The sequence below is a fragment of the Anomaloglossus baeobatrachus genome, chromosome 5 (genome assembly GCF_048569485.1).
Source record: "Anomaloglossus baeobatrachus isolate aAnoBae1 chromosome 5, aAnoBae1.hap1, whole genome shotgun sequence".
NCBI classification, from domain to species: Eukaryota; Metazoa; Chordata; class Amphibia; order Anura; family Aromobatidae; genus Anomaloglossus; species Anomaloglossus baeobatrachus.
Window position 1 is genome coordinate 552,176,104 of NC_134357.1, and position 23,023 is coordinate 552,199,126.

Consider the following 23,023-nt stretch of genomic DNA (forward strand, 5'->3'; position numbering starts at 1 on the left):
GTACTCTCTAGCAGTCTCCTTACTTCCCACTCCGTTGCTCTCTCTCTAGCTGAAGATGGATTTCGGGTAGCACTCCTAGTTGACCGTTCTCCCCCGTCGGTAGCCACTGCGCGGACGCTGTCAGACTACAGCAGCCCACGGGATCTGCTCCTCACTCGAGCTCCCTGGACTCTGCACTGCCTGGCTCACTGCCCCTCCTCTCCTGTTCTTGCCTACGCCACCTAGCAACCAGACTCTCTTACCACACCCCTTGAGAGGAGATGGAGGCTTTTGGCCCCCTCCACTATTCCAGTGGAGGTGAAGGCTTTTCCCCCTCCTGGGATCCCCAGGGGTCCTCTCATAGGTACATGTGTGAGACCTGATCACTATGCGCCTGTGTACCACACCCCGGTCAGCCTTCTGGATTACCTGTGTTGTACTGTCCCCAGCATGGGTGCAGTACTCAGTGGTGCCTGACCAGGTCAGGGGCGCCACATTCCCCCTTAGTTATCACCAGCACGTCCTCGGGCTGCAAGACAACATTTTAAAATGCATAAAACATTAAAACATGGTAAAACATTTTAAGACCACCAGCTATCATACATCACCACCCTCCACCCACAAGTCCGTTAACCACCCAGACCCTCTCACGTTGGCCGCGCCTTCAGCCACTTCTGGCAGGATGTTGAGGCGGCTTTCCTGGTCTGGTAGTTTCAGGGTATACCTGGCCTGGTGGAGTCGCGCCTTCAGCCACTTCTGGCAGGATGTAGAGGCGGCCCCCACAGTTGGTGCTGACCAGGTACCCTCTTTGTGGTGGAGAGCCAGGCCCCATAAACAGGCATGCTCTCTGGTCGCAGGTGAGCCAAGGCCCTATATACGGACGGGCTCCTCCTGGTTGCAGACGAGCCAAGCCCCTAAACAGGCTGACTCTGGTAGTGGTGCCTCTGGTGTAACTATTTACACTGCGAGAGTTTGTGGCTATAGCCAGTTCATAGCCTTAAGGTTTATGGTTTTCTCACACAAGTTTATGTGGGCACATACTTAAACGTAAACGTTGCAAAACTTCAAACTTTTCAAAACTTTAACTTGCTGCATGCTTTCTTCTTGCTTTATGTGAACTTTGCTCCTGTTTACTCCTTACCAGGGCTTGGGCCTGTAGGGCTGGGGCATCTGTTACTTCCTGTGCTTTTATCGTCTGTTTCTTGATCCTTTCTTTCCTCTTCTTCAGTGTCTCTGTCTTCATCTTCTGTTGTGACTGCAGGGCTTCTGCAAGGACTTCTAGGACATGGTGCAACATCTAGGGCATACCAGCCTCTTTCTCCCTGATGCATAGTGAACTCCACTGAGTCTCCTATCTTCAAATTTCTTCCAGGGTGTCCTCTGGGCAAATGGGCTCTCACATCCCTTCGATTGACGAAAATCCCTTCCTTCACACCAGGTGATACTATAAAGCCGTATCCTGATTTGAGGCTGAAATCTTCGACAATTCCTCGACGCAGGGGTCCTCTGATCTGGGGTTTGAACCTTCTCAGGAACCGTTTCTCCTCTAGGTCTCTGGCGGTGACTTCGTCTTTCTGCTCAGGAGATTGTGATGTTGGAGGATACTTTGTACTACCGCCTCGGCGCCGTGTCTTGCGGGCTGGATTCTGCGAAGTACAGCTTACAAGCTCCCAGGTGGGGCGGTTGGGCAGGTCTTCTTCAGCAGGAGGTGTCAGGTCTTCTTCAGCAGGAGGTGTCAGGTCTTCCTCGTCCCAGCGGAAATATGGCAGCATCTCCGGCTCTGGGACTAGCACTGCTGCTGGCTCCGGGGGCAACTCCTCAGCTTCTTGCCCTCCTCTCCCCCTTAGTTCTTCGCTGCACTCTGGTCGTGGCAGCGCTGGGGATGAGTGTTCCTCAGCTGGCCCAGGCGGTGGACTCTTCGGCGTGGTTGCCGCAGGGGTTGCCTTAGGGGTGTGCGGAGGGAGCATGTACTGGTCCACCATCTCCTGTGGGAACTTGGCCTCCAGGTCAGCCTTCAGCTGCCAGTATGCGGGGTCCTCACCTACCAGGGATTTCCTAGTAGGGACTTCCTTAGACTGGGGAGCGGTGTCTGCTCTGGCCCTGCAGGCCGGGATAAATGGTGATGTAGTCTTTTCTTGGCGGGCCGCGCAGGGCATCGCTGCGGCGGCCTGGTCTTGGCGGGCCGCGCCTGGCATGGCGGCGGCCTGGTCTGTGCGGGCCGAGCCTGGCGTGGCGGCGGCCTGGATCTGCGTCGCTGTTGCGGCCAGTTCTTGGCGGGCCGGACTGGGCATTGCAGCCGCGGTCTGAATTGGCGTCGCATCCTCAATGGGGTCCGTGCAGGTGGAGCTGGGCGTCGCTGCAGTGATCGGGGCTTGACGGGCCGCACCTGGCGGGGCTGCGGCCTGGTTCAGCATCTCACTTGCGGCTCGGACGAGCGTCGCTGCTGCGGTGGGGTCTTGGCAGACTGGGCTCAGCAGGGTGGCAGCCTGGGTCAGCGTCACACCTGCGGCACGGATGAGTATCGCCGTGGCAGTCGGACCTTTGCGGGCCAGGCGGGGTGTCGCTGCGGCGGCCTGGATTTGGCGGGCCGCACCTAGCGTGGCTGCGGCCTCGCTCAGCGTCGCCGCGCCAGGCGCCTCTTCTGGGACCGCGGTCGTAGCAGCAGGGGTCGGAGCACTTGCGCTGGCCGGGGCAACTCTGGACTCACCCATCGGTGGCACCATCGGGATCTGAGTCGTCGCCGCTCGATCTGGCATGCGTCGCGCGGCTCCCTCCTCGTAGGTCCGAACCGCCGCAGCCATCTCCAGAAGCTCCGTGCGTCCCTCACTGAGCTGTCGTATAATCCTGGCCTCCAGCTGATCGCAGAAGATAGCAAGCTCCCGGCACCACCAGGCAGCAGAGCCTGGTTCTGGGTATCCACGTCTGGACTCCATTTCTTCTCTCTGCAGCAGCAGGCTTGTGGCTCCCTTTCCTTCCCGCCGTCTCTGGACGCTTCCGCTCTCTTCACAAGCGAGGTCAGAACTCTGCAGGGGATCTCTGGGTAGCCACACCTCTTCGTGGGCGGTAACTTCTTCCAGCGCGGGCTGCTGTTGTTTTTCAGCGCGCTTTTCATGGTGGCAATATGGCGGCGCTTCCAATTTTTCAAGCGGACCGCCCAGGCACATGGTCACCTGTCTCAACAGGTCTAGTCCTTATCCTGTTCACAGCGCCAGATGTAGAGCCCCGCAAACGCTGTGTCGGTGCATTACCTTCAGGGACTCCACGTAGATGGATCTGTCTGGTCACAGGTAGGAAACCTTCTTTGTAGTTTGTCGTGACGCCACTCTCAGATTTGCGGTCAGTGGGGGACCGCCACTGCAGGTTAAGGGATGCCTGGGGCTGATGGTGGGTGCAGCCAGTTGTAGTAGCCTCCTGAGAGTGAGGCAAGCCCCAGGGCCCTGTGTAGATGTGTAGAACTACAAGGCGCAGAATGACTCAACACAGGCAGGATGTCTTTCAGGGTTTTTACTCACAGTTGATGGCAGGGTGAGTGACCCGGGCGTAGCTGGGATGAACCAAGTGGGAACCAGGTGTCCTTCAGGCTGACTTGTGAGGGTGACTACTAACTCGCCTTCCTTAGCCCTTGGTGGTTTGGGGTAACCCCGACTTTGAGTCCCTATGGGGGTCACCCAGGGAAGATGCTGCAGCCTCTCTCCCCTTCGTTTGCCGTTTGCTTGTCGCCTGGACCAGGCCACTCCAGCTGCTTGCCTCCTGTGACCTATGGGCCCTAACTGTGGCTACGTGGCTGCGGCTTTTGTGGTATTATGGCGTGGGCTTTGAGAGCCCCACACCGGCAGGTTTAGCAAAAGAAAGCTGGATCTATCTCCGCTTCGGGATCTGCCGCCCGTTTGGGCCTGGTACTCTCTAGCAGTCTCCTTACTTCCCACTCCGTTGCTCTCTCTCTAGCTGAAGATGGATTTCGGGTAGCACTCCTAGTTGACCGTTCTCCCCCGTCGGTAGCCACTGCGCGGACGCTGTCAGACTACAGCAGCCCACGGGATCTGCTCCTCACTCGAGCTCCCTGGACTCTGCACTGCCTGGCTCACTGCCCCTCCTCTCCTGTTCTTGCCTACGCCACCTAGCAACCAGACTCTCTTACCACACCCCTTGAGAGGAGATGGAGGCTTTTGGCCCCCTCCACTATTCCAGTGGAGGTGAAGGCTTTTCCCCCTCCTGGGATCCCCAGGGGTCCTCTCATAGGTACATGTGTGAGACCTGATCACTATGCGCCTGTGTACCACACCCCGGTCAGCCTTCTGGATTACCTGTGTTGTACTGTCCCCAGCATGGGTGCAGTACTCAGTGGTGCCTGACCAGGTCAGGGGCGCCACATTTGGACAAGCCTGGCCTCGGCACGGGTGGAAACTTTCAAAGGCTGTCCAGGCCGTGGAAGGCTAACAGTAGTTCCATAAGCCTTCCACTTCCGGATGACGCTCCCAACAGTGGAGACAGGTAGGCCCAACTCCTTGGAAAGGGTTTTGTACCCCTTGCCAGCCTTGTGACCCTCCACGATCTTGTCTCTGATGGCCTTGGAATGCTCCTTTGTCTTTCCCATGTTGACCAAGTATGAGTTCTGTTCACAAGTTTGGGGAGGGTCTTAATTAGTCAGAAAAGGCTGGAAAAAGAGATAATTAATCCAAACATGTGAAGCTCATTGTTCTTTGTGCCTGAAATACTTCTTAATACTTTAGGGGAACAAAACAGAATTCTGGTGGTTTGAGGGGTTGAATAATAAATGACCCTCTGAATAAACTTTTCACAATTTAAAAAAAAAAAATAAAAAAAGAAATAACATTCTTTTTTTCTGCAGTGCATTTCACACTTCCAGGCTGATCTACAGTCCAAATGTCACAATGCCAAGTTAATTCCGAATGTGTAAACCTGCTAAATCTGCAGGGGGTTGAATACTACTTGTAGGCACTGTAGCTCCTAGAATATAGTTTGTTATTTTGTGTAAAAATAATTAAATCCAGAAAGTTGATGTTGGTATTACTGATTGTAGGGTTGAAGTCTAAGCCAAAGTTGTTCTCATTAATATCCCCTAAAAATTGTTTTATTGATCCTACCGTACTATCACAAATAAAAATAACATCATCTATAAATCTCCTCCATAAAATTAATCTACTTCTCAAGTTTCCGTTCTCATAAATGATGGCATTCTCCCAATTACCCACATACATACTTGAATAGCTGGGCGCGAAAGGCTTCCCCATTGCTGTACCCCATTTTTGGATATAAAATTGATCATTATATAGAAAATAATTATGTTCTAAGATAAAATTAAAACACTCTATTATATAATCAATTTGTTTTTCATTATATCTATTTATGGATTGCAGGGTTTTATGGGCAGATATACAGCCTTTCTCATGTTCGATCACAGTATATAATGATCGAATAGCTAACGTACCAAATATATAAGTAGGTTTCCACTCAATATTGTCAATGATATTGATAACATGAAGTGTATCTTTTAACACAGGTTTGTAAATGCTTGTCAACATATTGTGATAAATTAGCAGTTAAACTATTGATTCCAGATATGATAGGTCGACCTGGTGGTGCTTCTATATCTTTATGGACTTTAGGGATATGATAAAAAACCAGAATGGTAGGGGTTGTATTCAAAATATACTTTGCTTATTTTTTATTTAAAATGTCTTGGTTTAAGCCCTTCTAAACCAAAATCTTAAGAAATAAGAAATCGCATAGTTGGATCACCGGATAAGTTTTGATAAGTTTTGTCATCATTCAATAAACGTAAGGATTCTTCATGATAATATTTATGATCCATAAGTACTATAGAGCCCCCCTTATCTGCTTTTTCTTTTTGTGTTAAATTATAGGAATAATATCTTGGGTTTTTCCTATTTATTTTTCTTATATCATCTGTAACGGAATTTTCAAATGTGATAATGGCCTGAGAATATTCATTAATTGGATTAAAGTTTGATTTACATGTTAAATTCGTAAGAATATATTGTGAACCTACTTCAGGTAATGCACTTGGTATATGAGACTTTTTCAAAAAATATTTTTTTGCAGCGACGTGCGGAAAATAATTGACTTGCAATTGTTTTTGCTGCGGGAATCCCGCAGCAAAACATGCAGCTGTCAAATTCCGCTTAGTGCGCACAGGATTTTTTTTTCCCATAGGTTTTACTGGTGAATCACTGCAGAGATGTTATGAACATTTTCTGCAGCGAAACATGCAGCAAAACCGCAGGAAATCCGTGGCGAAAACCGGTAAGTGTGCACATAGCCTTAGGGTTCCACTCCATACACGTCGTACATATATGGTTCTGCTCCATCCATTACATACATACACGGCTCTGCACCATACACATCATACACATACAGCTCCACTCCATACACATTGTACTAAAATGGTTCCATCCCATACACACACTGCTCTGCTCTGTACATGTCGTACATACACAAACAGCTCCACTCCGTACACACATGGCTACACTCCGTACATGTTGTACACACTCGGCTCTATTTTGTACACGTTGTACACAGATGGCTACACTCCATACACAAATGGCTACATCCCATAGACACTGTACACACATGGCTCCATGCCGTACACGTTATACACACGGCTCTGCTCCTTATACGTCATACACACACAGCTCTGCTCTATACATGTTGTACACATGCGGTTCTGCTCCGTACACTTCGTACACAAACGGCTCCACTATGTACACATCATACACACACGGCTCTGCTCTGTACACGTTATACACATGCAACTCTGCTCCGTACACGTCATATATACATGGCTCCACTCCGTAAACGTCGTACACAAATGGCTCCACTCTGTATGCGTTGCAAAAACTCGAATCCACTCTGTAAACGTTGTACACACACAGCTCTGCTCTGTATGCCTCGCATACACTCAGCACCACTCCAAACACCTCGCATACATATGGCTCCTCACCGTATACGTTGTACAAAAATGACTCCACTCCATACATACACTGCTGCGCTCCATCCATGTCATACATGCATGGCTTCACACTATACACGTACGGCTCCGCTCCGTAAACAAACTGCTCCGCTCCATCCACATCATACATACATGGCTCCACACTATACACATCGTACACGTCTAACGTGTGCGGCTCCGCCCCGCACATATTGTACACACAAGGCTCCACTCCGTACACGTCACAAACCCTCTAATCCACTCCGTACACGTGTACATTCACTGCTCCGTTCCATATGTGTTGCACACATAACTGGTCTCCATTCACGTTATGCACAAGTGACTCCACTCGGTACACACATGGTTCCACTCTATCCAAGTCAAACATACACGGCTTCTGAAGAAGCGAGACAGCGAAACATACGTCAAGGAGGTCCCTGCAGTAATTATATACTTTTCTTTTCCCTGGGGGGCAGTATGAGGTTGATATACATAGGAGTCACACTTTGGTAATTTGTCCTTGATCCACTTAAAGGTGGTGTCACACATAGCGACGACGACAACAACGTCGCTGCTACATCACCATTTTCTGTGACGTTGCAGCGACGTCCCGTCGCTGTCGCTGTGTGTGACATCCAGCAACAAGCTGGCCCCTGCTGTGAGGTCGTTGCTCGTTGCTGAATGTCCTGCTTCATTTTTTCGTCGTCGCTCTCCCGCTGTGAAGCGCACATCGCTGTGTGTGACAGCGAGAGAGCGACGAAATGAAGCGAGCAAAGAGCAGGAGCCGGCGTCTGGCAGCTGCGGAAAGCTGTAAACATCGGGTAATCAAGGGAAGACCTTTCCCTGGTTACCCGATATTTACCTTCGTTACCAGCCTCCGCCGCTCTTGCTGCTAGTGCAGGCTCCTGCTCTGTGCACATGTAGCTGCAGTACACATCGGGTTAATTAACCCGATGTGTACTGTAGCTAGGAGAGCAAGGAGCCAGCGCTAAGCAGTGTGCGCGGCTCCCTGCTCTCTGCACTGTGACATGTAGCTGCAGTATACATCGGGTTAATTAACCCGATGTGTACTATAGCTAGGAGAGCAAGGAGCCAGCGCTAAGCAGTGTGCGCGGCTCCCTGCTCTCTGCACTGACATGTAGCTGTAGTACACATCGGGTTAATTAACCCGATGTGTACTGTAGCTAGGAGAGCAAGGAGCCAGCGCTAAGCAGTGTGCGCGGCTCCCTGCTCTCTGCACTGTGACATGTAGCTGTAGTACACATCGGGTTAATTAACCCGATGTGTACTGTAGCTAGGAGAGCAAGGAGCCAGCGCTAAGCAGTGTGCGCGGCTCCCTGCTCTCTGCACATGTAGCGTCGTTATGATCGCTCCTGCGTCGCTGTGTTTGACAGCTAAGCAGCGATCATAACAGCGACTTACAAGGTCGCTGTTACGTCACAGAAAATGGTGACGTAACAGCGATGTCGTTGTCGCTATGTGTGACACCAGCTTAAGGCTGGGTCTGGTTCCAGTCTAATCTATACTCTTTCTGTATATTTGGTTTATGGCTCTGGTACCTCCTCCTGTTGTATATAATCCCATTCGGAAGAAAAATAAGGATTTGTGGGATCCAGCTTCAACTATATACTGTATTTACTAGTTTTGAAGCTTTGAAATTGTATGTGACAGACTGTTGTGTGGACATTGATCCTTTGCTACCACCTTGTGTCCTAAATCGGTACTACATGTGAACTTACACTAGTCGCAGTATTTATTATTAATATTTATTATAGTGCCATTTATTCCATGGTGCTTTACATGTGAAAGGAGTATACATAATAGGGACAAGTACAATAATCATAAACAATACAAGATACAGACAAGTACAGGAGGAGAGAGACGTCCCTGCCCGCGAGGGCTCACAATCTACAAGGGATGGGTGAGGATACAGTAGATGAGGGTAGAGCTGGTCTTGTGGCGCTGTATCTAACTAAGGGTTACAGCAGGTTGTAGGCTTGTCGGAAAAGGTGGGTCTTCAGGTTCCTTTTGAAGCTTGTCAAGGTAGGCGAGAGTCTGATATGTTGTGGCAGAGCATTACAGAGTATGGGGGAGGCATGCGAGAAACCTTGGATGAGATGGTGGGAAGAGGAGATGAGAGGGGAGTAGAGAAGGAGATCTGAGGATCGAAGGTTACGGGCAGATAAGTACCGGGAGACTAGGTCACAGATGTAGGGAGAAGACAGGTTGTGGATGGCTTTGTTAGGGTTAGGGTTTTGAACTGGAGTCGTTGGGCAATGGGAAGCCAGTGAAGGGATTGGCAGAGAGGAGAGGTGGGGGAGTAGTGGCGGGACCGGTGGATTAGTCGGGCAGCATAGTTTAGAATAGATTGTAGGGGAGCAAGACTTTTAGAAGGTAGGCCACAGAGCAGGAGGTTGCAATAATCCAGGCGAGAGATAATAAGGGATTGCACAAGGATTTTTGCCACTTCTTGGGAAAGGAATGTACGGATCCAGGAAATATTTTTGAGTTGGGGGGTGGCAGGAGGTGAAGAAGGGTTGGATGTGTGGCTTGAAAGAGAGATCAGAGTCTAGAGTTACTCCTAGGCAGCGAGCACGTGGGACTGGGGAAAGTGAGCAGCCATTGACATTGATGGATATATCAGGTGAGGAGGAGGAAAGATGATGAGTTCTGTTTTGTCCATGTTCAGTTTTAGGAATCGAGCAGAAAAAAAGGATGAAATAGCAGACAGACATTGTGGGATTCTGGTTAGTAGGGAGGTGATGACAGGTCCAGAGAGGTACTGTAGATATGTGCATCATCAGCGTAGAGGTGATACTGAAAGCTGTGGGACTCTATGAGCTGTCCCAGGCCAAAGGTTTAGATGGAGAACAGCAGGGGTCCTGGAACTGAACCTTGGGGGACACCGTCAGATAGGCGGCGAGATGAGGAAGTGGTGTGAGTGGGAGATGCTGAAAGTTCGGTCGGTTAAGTATGAGGAGATCCAGGATTGGGCCAAGTCTGTGGTGCCCAGAGATAAGAGAATTTGTAGTAGAAGGGAATTGGCTACTGTGTCTTGTGTCAAAGGCAGAGGACAGGTCCAGGAGGAGGAGGACAGAGTAGTGTCGCTTGGTTTTGGTTGGTTTTGGCGGTTAGTAGGTCATTAGTGACTTTAGTTAGGGCAGTTTCTGTAGAATGATGCAGACGGAAGCCAGATTGTAAACAGTCAAAGAGGGAGCAGTAAGAGAGGTGTGAGGACAGTTCAAGATGGACATGCTGTTCTAATTGTTTTGAGGCATAGGGGAGAAGTGATATGGGGTGATAGTTTTGACACAGAGGAAGGGTCAAGGGATGGCTTTTTGAGGATGGGTTTAATGGAGGCATATTTAAAGCATGAAGAGAATACACCAGTTGTTAGTGATAGGTTGAAAAGATGGGTTAGGGTTGGGATGAAGACTGTAGTGAGATTGGGGATGAGGTGGGATGGGAGTGGATCAAGCTACCAGGTTGTGAGATGTGATCTTGATAGTAGAGTGGAAAGATGATCTTATGTCATAGTGGAGAAGCTGGATTTGGAGAAAGAAGGTTGAGTAGTTGTGAAGAGGGGCTGTGGTGATTGTCGGCCAAAGCTTGAAAGTGGTTAGGGCCTGTTTGTATGTTACAAAGTGCTCAGTGGAATGAGACCTCTTCCATCTGCACTCAGCGATTGTGGAAGCCCATCTCAATTCTTTAGTCTGGCTAATGTGCCAGGGTTGCCTGTTGATTGTGCGGGTTTTGGTGTGTGTGAGGGGGGCAGCTGATTCGAGAGCTGCAGAGATGGTGGTGTTGTATAAAGTTGCAGCAGCATCGGCATCGTGTAAAGAAGCAATGTCTGCAAGAGGGAGAAGGGACTGAGAAAGTGCGTGTAAATCAAAATGTTTGATATTTCTGCAAGGGTGTGAAAGTTTGTGCGAGGGGCTGCGTACTTGTAGAAGAGAGAGAATATGAGTAGGTTTCTGTCAGAGAGAAACAGGCGAGTTAGAGAGGTTAGATAGGGAACAGAGGAAAGTGAAGATGAGGTCCAGCGTGTGGCCATCTTTGTGAGTAGCTGCAGAGGACCATTGGGTGAGGCCGAAGGAGGAAGTGAGTGTTAGATGTTTAGAGACAGATGAGTGGGAAGTGTCAATGGGGATGTTAAAGTCACCCATGATGATAGTGGGGATGTTAGTGGAAAGAAAATGTAGTAGCCAGGTGAAGTGGTCAAAAAAGGCGATGGCTGACCCTGGAGAGCGGTAAATGATAGCCGATTGGAGGGGGAGTAGATGTGAACAGAGTGCACCTCAAAAGAGGGGAGAGTAAAGGGGGCTTTACACGCTACGATATCGTTAATGTTTTATCATCGGGGTCACGTCGTTAGTGACGTACATTCGGCGTCATTAACTGTATCGCAGCGTGTAACAATTACCAGTGAACTTAAACGTCCTCCAAAGTGGTGAAAATCGTTCACCATGGAGAGGTCGTCTTAAAACCAAAAACTGTTAATGGTTGTTTAAAGATGTTGTTCCTCATTTCTACGGCAGCACACATCGCTGTGTGTGACACTGCAGGAGCGAGGAACCTCACCTTACCAGCGTCCCGCCCGCAATGAGTAAGGAAGGAGGTGGGCGGGATGTTATGTCCCGCTCATCTCCGCCCCTCCGCTTTGATTGCCCGGCCGCTTAGTGACGTCGCCGTGACGCCGAACGCACCTCCCCCTTGAGGGAGGGATTGTTCGGCAGTCACAGTGACGACGCCAACCAGGTATGTGCGCCTGACACTGCCGTAGCGATAATGATCGCGTGGCACCGATCACAAGATATCGCATGCACGACGGGGGCGGGTGCTTTTGCGTAAGATATAGCTAGCAATTGCTAGAAATATTGTAGCGTGTAAAGCCCGCTTAACAGAGGGTGGCAGTGGAAGTGGTGTAAAGGAGCATTGGTCAGACAGGAGCAAACCAACTCCTCCACCATGCTTGTATTATGCATGCTTGTATTATGCAAGCTAGCATTATGAACTCTCTATGAAATTAGTCACTTAGAACAACAATAAATTGAAAAATTCATACCCTAACTGAAATTATCGCTTGGATTATTTCTGTGTTTCACTTTTCCTTTGTTTTTAATGGTTTTTTTTTATGCTTGATGAATTTATAAAGATGTATAATTTTTATTAAAATTCCTAGTGGAGTTTTTTGTAGGTTTGACTGTTTCTGGTAAACTTCTGATATATATATTTATTGATATTCGGTTGGTTTCTATGGTTCCACTCTATCCAAGTCATGCATACACAGCTCTGTACAGTACATATCGTACATGTACATATCGTACACGTACAGCTCCACTCCATAAACAAACGGCTCTGCTTCATCCACATCATACATACATGACTCCACACTGTACACATCATACACGTACAGCTCCGCTCCATACAATTCATACATAATCGGCTCCACCCGGTACATATTGCACACTCACAGCTCTGTTCCGTACAAGTCATACATACAGAACTCTGCACGTACGGCTCAACTTCGTACACGTCATACACATATGCTCCACATAGTAAACAATCTGCGTATGCGGCTCCTTTCTGTACATGTCGTACACACACACAATTCCGCTCCGTACACGTCATATACAAACAGTTCCACCCTGCACATGTCATACACACATGGCTCTGCTCCGTACATACACGCCACCGCACTGTACACATCCTACACAAACATCTCAGCTCCGTACACTTGGCTCTGCTACTTCCACACTGTAAATCCATCATTTTGGGTGTCAGGTTATTGGGACAATTTAGTAAAAATTTACCAAGTTCCCATAAAACCTATAATATGTGTATTGGGGAATAGAGAAGGGAATCAGTTCCCGATGATGATGATAAAACTACTAACTTAGCGGAAAGTGAGTTTATAAACTCGATCACACCAGGTGTTTCCACAAAGAAGGAATGGATCGTAGATGGAAATAGTAATTTGTAATATGAACATGTTTATTATTGTAGTATAGAGAAGTTACAGGCATTGTTCAGACATGGAGATTGTGCACTGAAAGTAACTGTAATGAATGGCAGATCGCTGAGATTGGACGTTAGGAAGAAGAGGGAAGAGGGATGTATTTTGGGGGGAGGGTTGCAATACTCATGACTATATAGGGAATATACAAATAAATAACAATGTGAAATGTTCAATGCACATGGGATATTGCTTTTTGTTTGATTTTTAGAAAACAGACGTCTATGAGTAACTGTATATATAATAATTCTAAAGTAACTTATGTGCTATCCCTTTCTTGTTTACTTACTTGCCTTTACTTTGACGTCTCTTTTGTGTTTTCTTGTTCAGTTTGTCAAATATATGGTTTCTCCCCATATGAATTTTTCTTAGTAGTCAAACTATACTTTTCAAGTAAAACATTTCTCATATTCTAGACAGTATATTAACTTCTACCCTTGTGAGTTTTGTTTATGTTTAAACAGATCCCATTTGTTTGTAAAATAGTTCCCTCATTCTGAACATGACAAGGATTTTTTTCCTGTGTGGGTTCTCTGATGTGTAACAAGATGTGATATTTGGTTAAAACATTTCCCACATTCTGAACATGAAAAAGGTTTCTCCCCTGTGTGAGTTCTCTGGTGTGAAACAAGATGTGATATTTGGTTAAAACATTTCCCACATTCTGAACATGAATATAGCTTTTCCCCTGTGTGAGTTCTCAGATGTGTAACAAGATGTGGTTTGTGGATAAAACATTTCCCACATTCTGAACATGAAAAAGGCTTCTGCCCTGTGTGAGTTTTCTGATGTGTAACGAGATGTGATTTTTGGATAAAACATTTCCCACATTCTGAACATGAAAATGGCTTCTCCCCTGTGTGAATTCTCTGATGTCTATCAAAATTTGATTTTTGGATAAAACATTTCCCACAATCTGAACATGAAAAAGTCTTCTCCCCTGAGTGAGTTTCCTGATGTCTAACAAGATGTGATTTTTGGTTAAAACATTTCCCACATTCTGAACATGAATATGGCTTCTGCCCTGTGTGAGTTCTCTGATGTGTAACAAAATGTGATTTATATGCAAAACATTTCCCACATTCTGAACATGAAAAAGTCTTCTCCCCTGTGTGAGTAATCTGATGTGTAACAAGATGTGATTTATATGCAAAACATTTCCCACATTGTGAACATGAATATGGCTTCTGCCCTGTGTGAGTTCTCTGATGTGTAACAAAATGTGATTTATATGCAAAACATTTCCCACATTCTGAACATGAAAATGGTTTCTCCCCTGTGTGAATTCTCTGATGTGTAACAAGTCTTGACTTCCGTGTAAAATATTTCCCACATTCTGAAAATGAATATGGCTTCTCCCCAATGTGAGTTCTCTGGTAACTAACAGACTCCGAAGAAAATATTTTCTCTTCTGGGTTATTTTTTTGGGGGACTTTTCGATATTTTGAAATTAAAAATGGCTTCTTTCCTGTAATAACACTTTAATTTTTATTGCCTCTTTTCTGACATTTATTTTTCTTAATAGTCTGTGATGAATCAGATGAATCAGAAGGTATGTCTTGTTTAATAGAATCAGATGATAGATCTTTGCTGTGAAGGGATGATGGTATATCTGCAATAGTGGCATTCACTTCAGTTATATCTTGCGTGATATCAAGGTTATCCAATTTTAAAATTGAAGATGTCAGTTGAGCCTCTGATCTCCTGGTACAGTCATCTGCCAAGACTAAAAAATATTTTTAATAATATATTCAAATTTAAGGATATAATTTATAAAATAGCTTGTAACGCCTTTACCGGTATCCCTGCACTGTCCTGAACCTTTTCCCTGGCAGGGACTCTAGCACACACATCCTCCCGGCCACCCAACGGTGTCTTTAGTGTTCATGGTCCTTGTCGCCATCTCCCAGAGTTTGTGCATAATATGCAAAACGTCTGGGAGTTCGCTTAGAGCGCTCACACGGATTCTTAAAAGGTCAGCGTGCCCTAATCAGGAAGTGCCTCTCAACCTATGGCTGAGAGGTACAAGGTAGTTAAGGCATCCTCTCCCTATAGGAGGTTCCTGGGCAACATGTTGCTAGTTGTAAGATCCATGCTATGTGTGCGAACACGTGTCTGTATGCACTGTGTCTGGCGGACCTGCTGTATATATCTATACCAGCTGCGCCTACCATACCTGCTGCATCTATTTATACCAGCTGTGCCAGCCAGACTTGCAGCGACTGTCAGTATCCTATCCCCGACACCTGAGGCCAGCTATCGCAATACTGGAACTCACTGGAGTAACACCAGGCGGGTACCTTCTAGCATAAGCCTATCCTCTCCATCAGAGGCTCTAGTGAAGATGAGGTAGTTGCTTAGTTACGCCCCTCCTGGATGATCCAGTGCTGTGGCTCAGTGGGTCCACTCCCGCAAACACCAGCAAGCATAACATAGCTAAAGAAATTGCAGGATATATAAATTGTGATTATTTACTAAAAGAAAAAACATTTACAATTTAACAGTAAACCTCAGAGCAGGAACCAGTAGACCAAGATGTTCAACCCTCTTTGTTCATTTTGCCTCCTGTATATTGGAATAATAAGCCATCAAATAATATTTTGTTGGCCAAAATTACACCAAACTGCTACTCCATCAGTGGAAAAATGGAAGTTTCCACAATGCTAGTAGGTGAAAGACTGTTGGTTATACAGAGATATGGTTTCTGTAAAGTCAAAATAATCATTTACACTAAAGCAGAATACGTTAAATGCTATTTATTGACTATATGTTGTGGTATCACCATTTGTTTAAAGAGCATCCAAATGCAATGTTTGATCACTTCTAATTCTTTTACATTCTTGGTGAATTTCAGGTTGTTTTTTTTTTTTTTTAATAAATGTAAAACAAATGAACTTAACATTACAGCTAAGAGTACAATATGCCACTGAAAAATAAAATCTCAGAAACACTGGGATCAGATTAAACATTATAAAGGTGTTCTCATGTGAAGTGACAGATGTCAGATTGGAGAAATGGGGCCTGGATTGGAGCAGAAAACTGGCTGCATTGGAAAGCCATGAAATAAGAGCGACTTTGGTACTAACTACTATAGAGAAACAGTGTGACTATAGACAATAACACATCTACTAAAATAACGGCCCTCCACCCCGACAGCCTTCACCGTCAGTGATTTAGTAACTAGAGGTGACACATCTGGAGTAATTGGAGTATGTGGCTCGAGGGCTTTCGGCAATCCAAACTATTGTAGGGGCCAATATTTTCTGTCAGATGAGTTTCTAGAAGAAATATTAAACATTTACTTTCTGCCTCTCGGACTCAACAATGGACGGCTCCAGTACAAGTTCTTATACTATTCAAAGAAAATATCTTTCAGGCTCTTGAAGGTTAAAAGATCAGACATTTACATATTAATTACTTTCCTTTTTTTCTAATTACATTTTGGAAATCATGTGTGTGGGCTGCCCGGCCTCCATGTACCCACTGTGGGATAATTCTAACCTCCCTCATATGTTACAGTTACCCTGTGCTGAACTTTGGATAAAAAGGCCCCTATCAGCACATTCAGCAGAAGGGAGAGAAGGAAGATCCATCAATAAGATGCCGAGATTCTAGGAAGATGGATTCATTGCTCTCAGTGGGAGAAACCATAAGAATCTTGTAGTTATGATTAGTGATGAGCGAACCTGTTTATATTTGGGTTCGCTGAACCAGTACGGAGCAAAATATAAAAAATAAAAACAAATATTGGGGTTTGGTATTGACATTAACCCCTTCACGACCATGGACGGATCTTTCCGTCATGGATCGTGTCCCGGTAATCCCCGCCCCCTGCCGCGGGCAGGCGGCGTGGATCGGCACACATATCAGCTGTTTTCAACAGCTGACATGTGTGCCTACATGTTCCGAGTGGAATCGCATTCCACCCGGAACATTAACCCCTTAGATCTCGCTGCCAAAGTCTGGCAGCGAGATCTATATGCGCGCGGCCATCTTTTTTTCTTACCGCCGCCCCCTCCGGACGTCACGTGAGTGATCACGTGACGTTCGGTGGTTGCCATCGTAGCACAGGGTCATGTGATGACGCCTGGTGCTAAGAAGTTTCACTTTCATTCTTCCTCGGCACGGAGCAGAGGAAGAAAGAAAGTGACTATTTCTGCTGTTTACAGCGGAATAGCTGTGATCAGCAGATAGCGATCAGCAATCGGATTGCTGATCGCTATAGCCCCCTAGGGGGACTAGTAAAATAAAATAAAAAAAGTAAAAAAAAAGTTTTAAAAAATTAAAAAAAAATAAAAAAACCTAAAAGTTCAAATCACCCCCCTTTCTCCCCATTGAAAATTAAAGGGTTAAAAAATAAATAAATATACACATATTTGGTATCGCCGCGTTCAGAAATGCCCGATCTATCAAAATATAAAATCAATTAATCTGATTGGTAAACGGCGTAGTGGCAAAAAAATTCCAAACGCCAAAATTACGTTTTTTGGTCGCCGCAAGTTTTACGCAAAATGCAATAACAGGCGATCAAAACGTAGCATCTGCGCAAAAATGCTACCATTAGAAACATCAGCTCGAGACGCAAAAAATAAGCCGTCACTGAGCCACAGATCCCAAAAAATAAAAACGCTACGTGTTTCGGAAAATGGCGCAAAACGTGCGCCACTTTTATTGGACAAACTTGTGAATTTTTTTTAACCCCTTAGATACAAGTAAACCTATACATGTTTGGTGTCTACAAACTCGCACCGACCTCAGGTATCATACCCACACATCAGTTTTACCATATAGTGAACACCGTGAATAAAACATCCCAAAAACTATTGTGCCATCACACTTTTTTTGCAATTTTTCCACACTTGGAATTTTTTTGCTGCTTTCCAGTACACCATATGGTAAAACTTATGGTTTCATTTAAAAGTACAACTTGTCCCGCAAAAAACAAGCCCTCATATGGCAAGATTGACGGAAAAATAAAAAAGTTACGGCTCTCGGAAGAAGGGGAGCAAAAAACAAAAACGCAAAAACGGAAAGTGCCCCGGGGCTGAAGGGGTTAATGTTACGATTAAGATCATCAGATGGAAACGCATGAACATGGATTGCCGTCCCTGACCTGTAAAGATATTTTAGGTATTTGAAATAAATGGGATTTTAAGGAATACTGGAAAATATTTTTTCTTGATTTAAAGATTTACGTTACTACGCTGCCCAGAGGCAACAACAAGCTGTCATCAGTTGGAAGTGTATTGCAGTATAAAATTTAAAGTTTCCCCTCCTATAGACAACCTAATTTTAAAAAGGCCCCTAAACAGCCTCTTTACCCAGTTTACCCTCCCAGCCAAAATTGTCCGAGAGCCAACACTCTCACACAGAGCTGTAATACAGATGGTTTTCAGAGCTCCACAACACCTTGCCTGCTGCAGCGCAGTTACAGGTTTGTGACAGATTAAGTCGCAATACCTGGTGCACAGGAACTACTGATTATTTATTTTTTTCAACTGAAGCCATAGACCCAGCTTCACACTGGCGACAAGTAGAATTTTGTTAATAACTAAGGCCATAGACCCTGGTGAAAAATGGTGACAGCTGTTTTTTTTTCCAAGCATTCAATATATTTAAAGCAGTGCAACATGGCACACAGGTCCTACATGAAGGTACACTCATTGGTAGTGAAGTTGTTTTGGTCCACAAAGAGATTGTCGTGCGTGCTTCAGCTGAAACTCCATTATTGCCTGCTGCGGCTCGCTGTATCTCAACCATATGCAGGGTGAAGTTCCACCTTGTTGGTACGACGTATATGAGGCGGTTAGCGGGAAAGCTCAAGTGACTCTGCAATGCAGACAGGCGAGCAGCATCAGGGTGAGAACCCTGAAAGTGCACACATACTACCCGCACTTTCAGCAGAAGCTCTGACTTATGTGGTTAATTTTTGAGGAAGTTCTGCACCACCAAATTCAGCACATACGCCTGGAGAAGAGGGGGAGTCTGTCAATCAAGCATGTGGGCAGGATCCCGACACGTGTTTCGCGTGTGCTGCTTCGCCTGGCAAGAGATGCGTGTCAAGCCGCCTAGGCCCAAAGCTGTGACGAGATTTCGGCCACTGTTGCACACCACCAGGCCGGGATGTAGGTCCACAGTCACTAGACAGTCATCTGTTTTTTTTTTTTATGTCCGTCCACAACTCCTGCACGGTGTGAGATTTGTCCCCCAGGCAGGTGACCTTAAGAATGGCCTGCTGTCGTTTACTCTTGGCTGAGCTGAACTTGGTGGTGCAGGTCTTACTCTGACCGGATGAGAAGCAGGTGGAGGAAACAGAGTAGGAGGTGGAAGCAACACTGACCGACAAACGTCAAGCGATCCAAGGTGGTGGTAGGACATGCGCTTGAATGCCTCGCGGCTCATGCCCAACTGCCACTACGGTTACACAGTGTACAGTTAGAAAGATATACTGTTTCTGCCCGTGATTACTAGTACAAGTATCCATAGTTACGTGGACCTTTCCACTTATGGCATTATGGAGTGAACAGCGGATTTGTTCCACCATATGTGTGCAGGGCAGGGATGGCACACCTGGAAAAATATTAGCTGCTGGGAACAACATACTGTGGTACAGCCACAGATATCATTTGTTGGAAACTGTCCGTCTCCAACAGCCTGAATGACAGCATTTCAAAGGCAAGCATTTTGTAAATGCGGTCATTCAAGGCCAGGGCTCGTGGGTGGCTAGAGGGGGGATTTCCTCTTTGTATTGAGGGTTCGGGGATGGAGAGCTGCACACTTCCATGGGACGATGTAGATATAGTAGGTGATGCTGATGCTGTTGCCACCACATCATGTGCTTGAGGGGAGGAACAGTGTCGCAGAAGAAGAGGAGACGGAGTTCTTTCCCGATCTCTCATGAAACTACTCCACTGAACCTTGTGCTTGGAAGTCAGATGACACATCATGCAGGTAGTGCTCAGGTTGAGAAGATTTTTCCCCACACTTCAGGCTCTGATGGCACATCTTGCAAACCACCACTTTCTTGTCATCAGTACAATCTCAGAACAAAATATAATGCCAGGGAGCTCTTTTGACCTGTCATTGCTGGGAGGTTTTCATCGGCACGATGGGTGGTAGCAGCCGACGTACTGGCTATGGGCCATCCACAGGACATTTGCCCCTTTCTCCCTCTTTTGCTGTGCTGCCATTTCATAAGCCTGAACACATCTTCTCCATCAGAACTGTGCATGTAACTATCATGGCCTCACTCCAGGTGGGGTCAAGCACCTCATCATCATCCCGCATGTTGTCTTCCACCCACTCCTCAGCCCTACTCTCCTTTTCAGTCTGCACACTGACGAAAGCCGCAGCAGTTGGCACCTGTGTTTCCTCATCCTCTGAGTTGTTGTGCGGTGATCCGCAGACCGTGTCCACCAGCTTTCCCATGAACTCAAGGCCGCTTTACACGCCTCGATATTGATAGCGATGTCGCTAGCGATTGCACCTGCTCCCGTCGTGCGTGCGTCACGGGCAAATCGCTGCCCGTGGTGAACAATATCGCTAGTACGTGTCACACGCACATTCCTTCCTAACGATGTCGCTGTGGCCGGCGAACAAAATCCTTATTAAGGGGGAGGTTTGTGCGGCGTCACACAGCGGGCCACCAATAGAAGCGGAGAGGTGGAGAGCAGCCGCATTAACGTCACTCCCACCTCGTTGCCGGAGGATGCAGGAACGCTCTTGTTCGACGTTCCCGGGGTGTCACACAGAGCGATGTGTGCTGCCTCAGGAACGACGAACAACCTGCGTCCAAAATGATCAACGATATTTGGGAAATCAACATGTGAACAAGCAACGATTTTTGCCGTTTTTCGGATCATTAGCGGTGACCCCGACGACATATTGTTAGATAAGTCGTTGCGTGTAAAGCGGCCTTTATCCTCCAAAACAAGTGGTTGGGCATCAGTGCACTCTGTCTCTTCAATCTTCGGGGCAGGGCCAGGTGGATGGGCCATAGAACCCCAGCCAGTCATCAAAAAGCATAAGTGACTGCTGCATGACTTGTGGGTCACACTGCTTGGCTGACTTTAAATGAGTTGAGATGGAAGGAAGGTGACTTTGGAACTCACGAGACGACTCTGAGCTTTCAGGTGTGGACCGGGTGGAAGACAATGCAAAGGAACTAGAGGCATTGTTAGCCATATAATCTAAAACCTCCTCAGCATGCTCTGGCCTCACAATTTGTTCAGTGGTACTTGGGCATAAGAAATGATGAAGACCAACCTGAACTTGCGGCTGTGTGCATCGAAGGAAGGTGTTTTAGTTTGGAGTGTAGCAGGCACACATCTACCATGTCCTCGCCTGAAACAGCTACAACACCAGCAGCACCACGGCCATGTCCCTTATTAGATGTTTGTGTGTCAAAGAATGAGAAGAACAAGTTCAGATTATTACACGGCCTGTATACAGAGAATGATTATAACAAAGCCTGTATGCAGCTGTTTTGGGGCGCTACGCTGAGCTGCGTGATGCAACGCAGTATGAGGTTTTAGAGATATTCACACAGCACGGCACGCTGTACATACTCTGGTTTTTGATAAACTGAGCTAATAGATTACACTGCTGTGTTTGACCGCTACGCAAACCTGTGTGATGCAGCGCTGTATTTGATTTTGAATTACATGCACCCATCACTGTCCCTCACTCCTACAGCGTCCTATCCCTACAATGTGTTTGGTTTTTATTAGTAACTGAACCTATCACTGTCCCTCAGTACAACAACGTACTCTCCCTATTCTAGTGAAGGCAAAATGGCGACACAGTCCGTGATTCAGCCTTTATACACGCCGAATCACAGGATGTGCGCTGGCCAATCACAGCCATGCCAATAATTGACACAGCTGCGATGGCCTCGAAAGTGCTCACAGCCAAAAAGCCTGCTTATTGGTTGCTCTGCAACCTGCCATCAAGCTTTATTCGGTGACATACCCGAATAGGAACCAGACGTACAGTAAAAATTCTATGTTTGGGGAATCAGCACTGGACACAAGGTGTCCAATACGGACCCTGAACTTTACAGTTCGGGTTTGCTCATTTCCCATTGAGAGCAATCAATCTTTTTTGAACTGGCGAACATGGCACCAAACTAAGAATCTAGGAGGTCACCAGCATCATCACCCTCCGCTTTCTCTTAAGGTGCCACCCTACAGATTATATTTTTCTTCCCATTATTTTCAAAGTTGTCTGCACATTTTACGTATGCTTTAATTTGCCTTTGCAGATTAGAGATCTGAGCAGCTAAGGGTCAATGTCTTCTAATTTCAGAGGATAGGATGGATCCTAGAAATAGAAAGCATCTCCAGCTTCCAAGTGCATAAAATTAATTTCCTTTATTCCAGAGTTAAAATCCAATAGTATAGGACTTGATTAAAAATAATAAGAGCAATTTGAGATGCAAGGCGTTTCAGACAAGATGTCCTTTGTCAAAGCATATGGCTTGTGTTTCACAAAAGCTCACTTTTATCCGTTAGGGGATGAATGGCACAGCTGGTCCTCAAAAAACGCAGGAGGAGGGGTGGATTTAAGCATAAAAACCACAGTTATGACAACATGTCAAATGAAAAAGACCTGAAAGACTTTAGTAATGTGCTGAATCTTTTATTGAATTGTCTCATGATCACTTACAAATTCTTTCTTATGGTTTAAATTTTGCTCCTGATCAGAAATTTGATTTAGTTAATACTCTTATGGATATCAACAAATTTATGTGATTTAACTGTAAAACGACATTTTTTCTCTGATGTTGATACAGATCTAGGTTCACCTGATATATTACATACCTTACCTCGTACATTTGATTTCAGGGAACAGATGGCAATTTGTGCCTTGAATGATCTGTCCCATGAATCAAATGCTGTTGATAATAAATTGAATCAAGCAGGGCTAAAAACTAAAAATCCTTACTTTTATCCCATAAAATCACGTACAGAAGGTATGGAAAAATATCAAATATTTGTAGAAAATTAGCTTAAAAAAATTGTATGACATTAATCAGTCAGGGGTGAGATCTGGCAATA

General features: G+C 46.1%; 1 protein-coding gene across 1 annotated transcript in view; it reads right to left on the bottom strand.

Moving 5' to 3' along the window:
- Positions 1-20,393, bottom strand: part of LOC142312971 (uncharacterized) — an 80,550-nt gene extending 60,157 nt beyond the window's left edge. The window contains exons 1-3 of the mRNA XM_075351960.1: positions 20,235-20,393; positions 19,248-19,379; positions 13,511-14,170 (exon numbers count right to left, since the gene is read on the bottom strand). Of these exons, the coding sequence (XP_075208075.1) occupies positions 13,511-14,170; positions 19,248-19,379; positions 20,235-20,393 (951 nt within the window). The remainder of the gene's footprint in view (positions 1-13,510; positions 14,171-19,247; positions 19,380-20,234) is intronic.
- Positions 20,394-23,023: the final 2,630 nt, after the last annotated feature.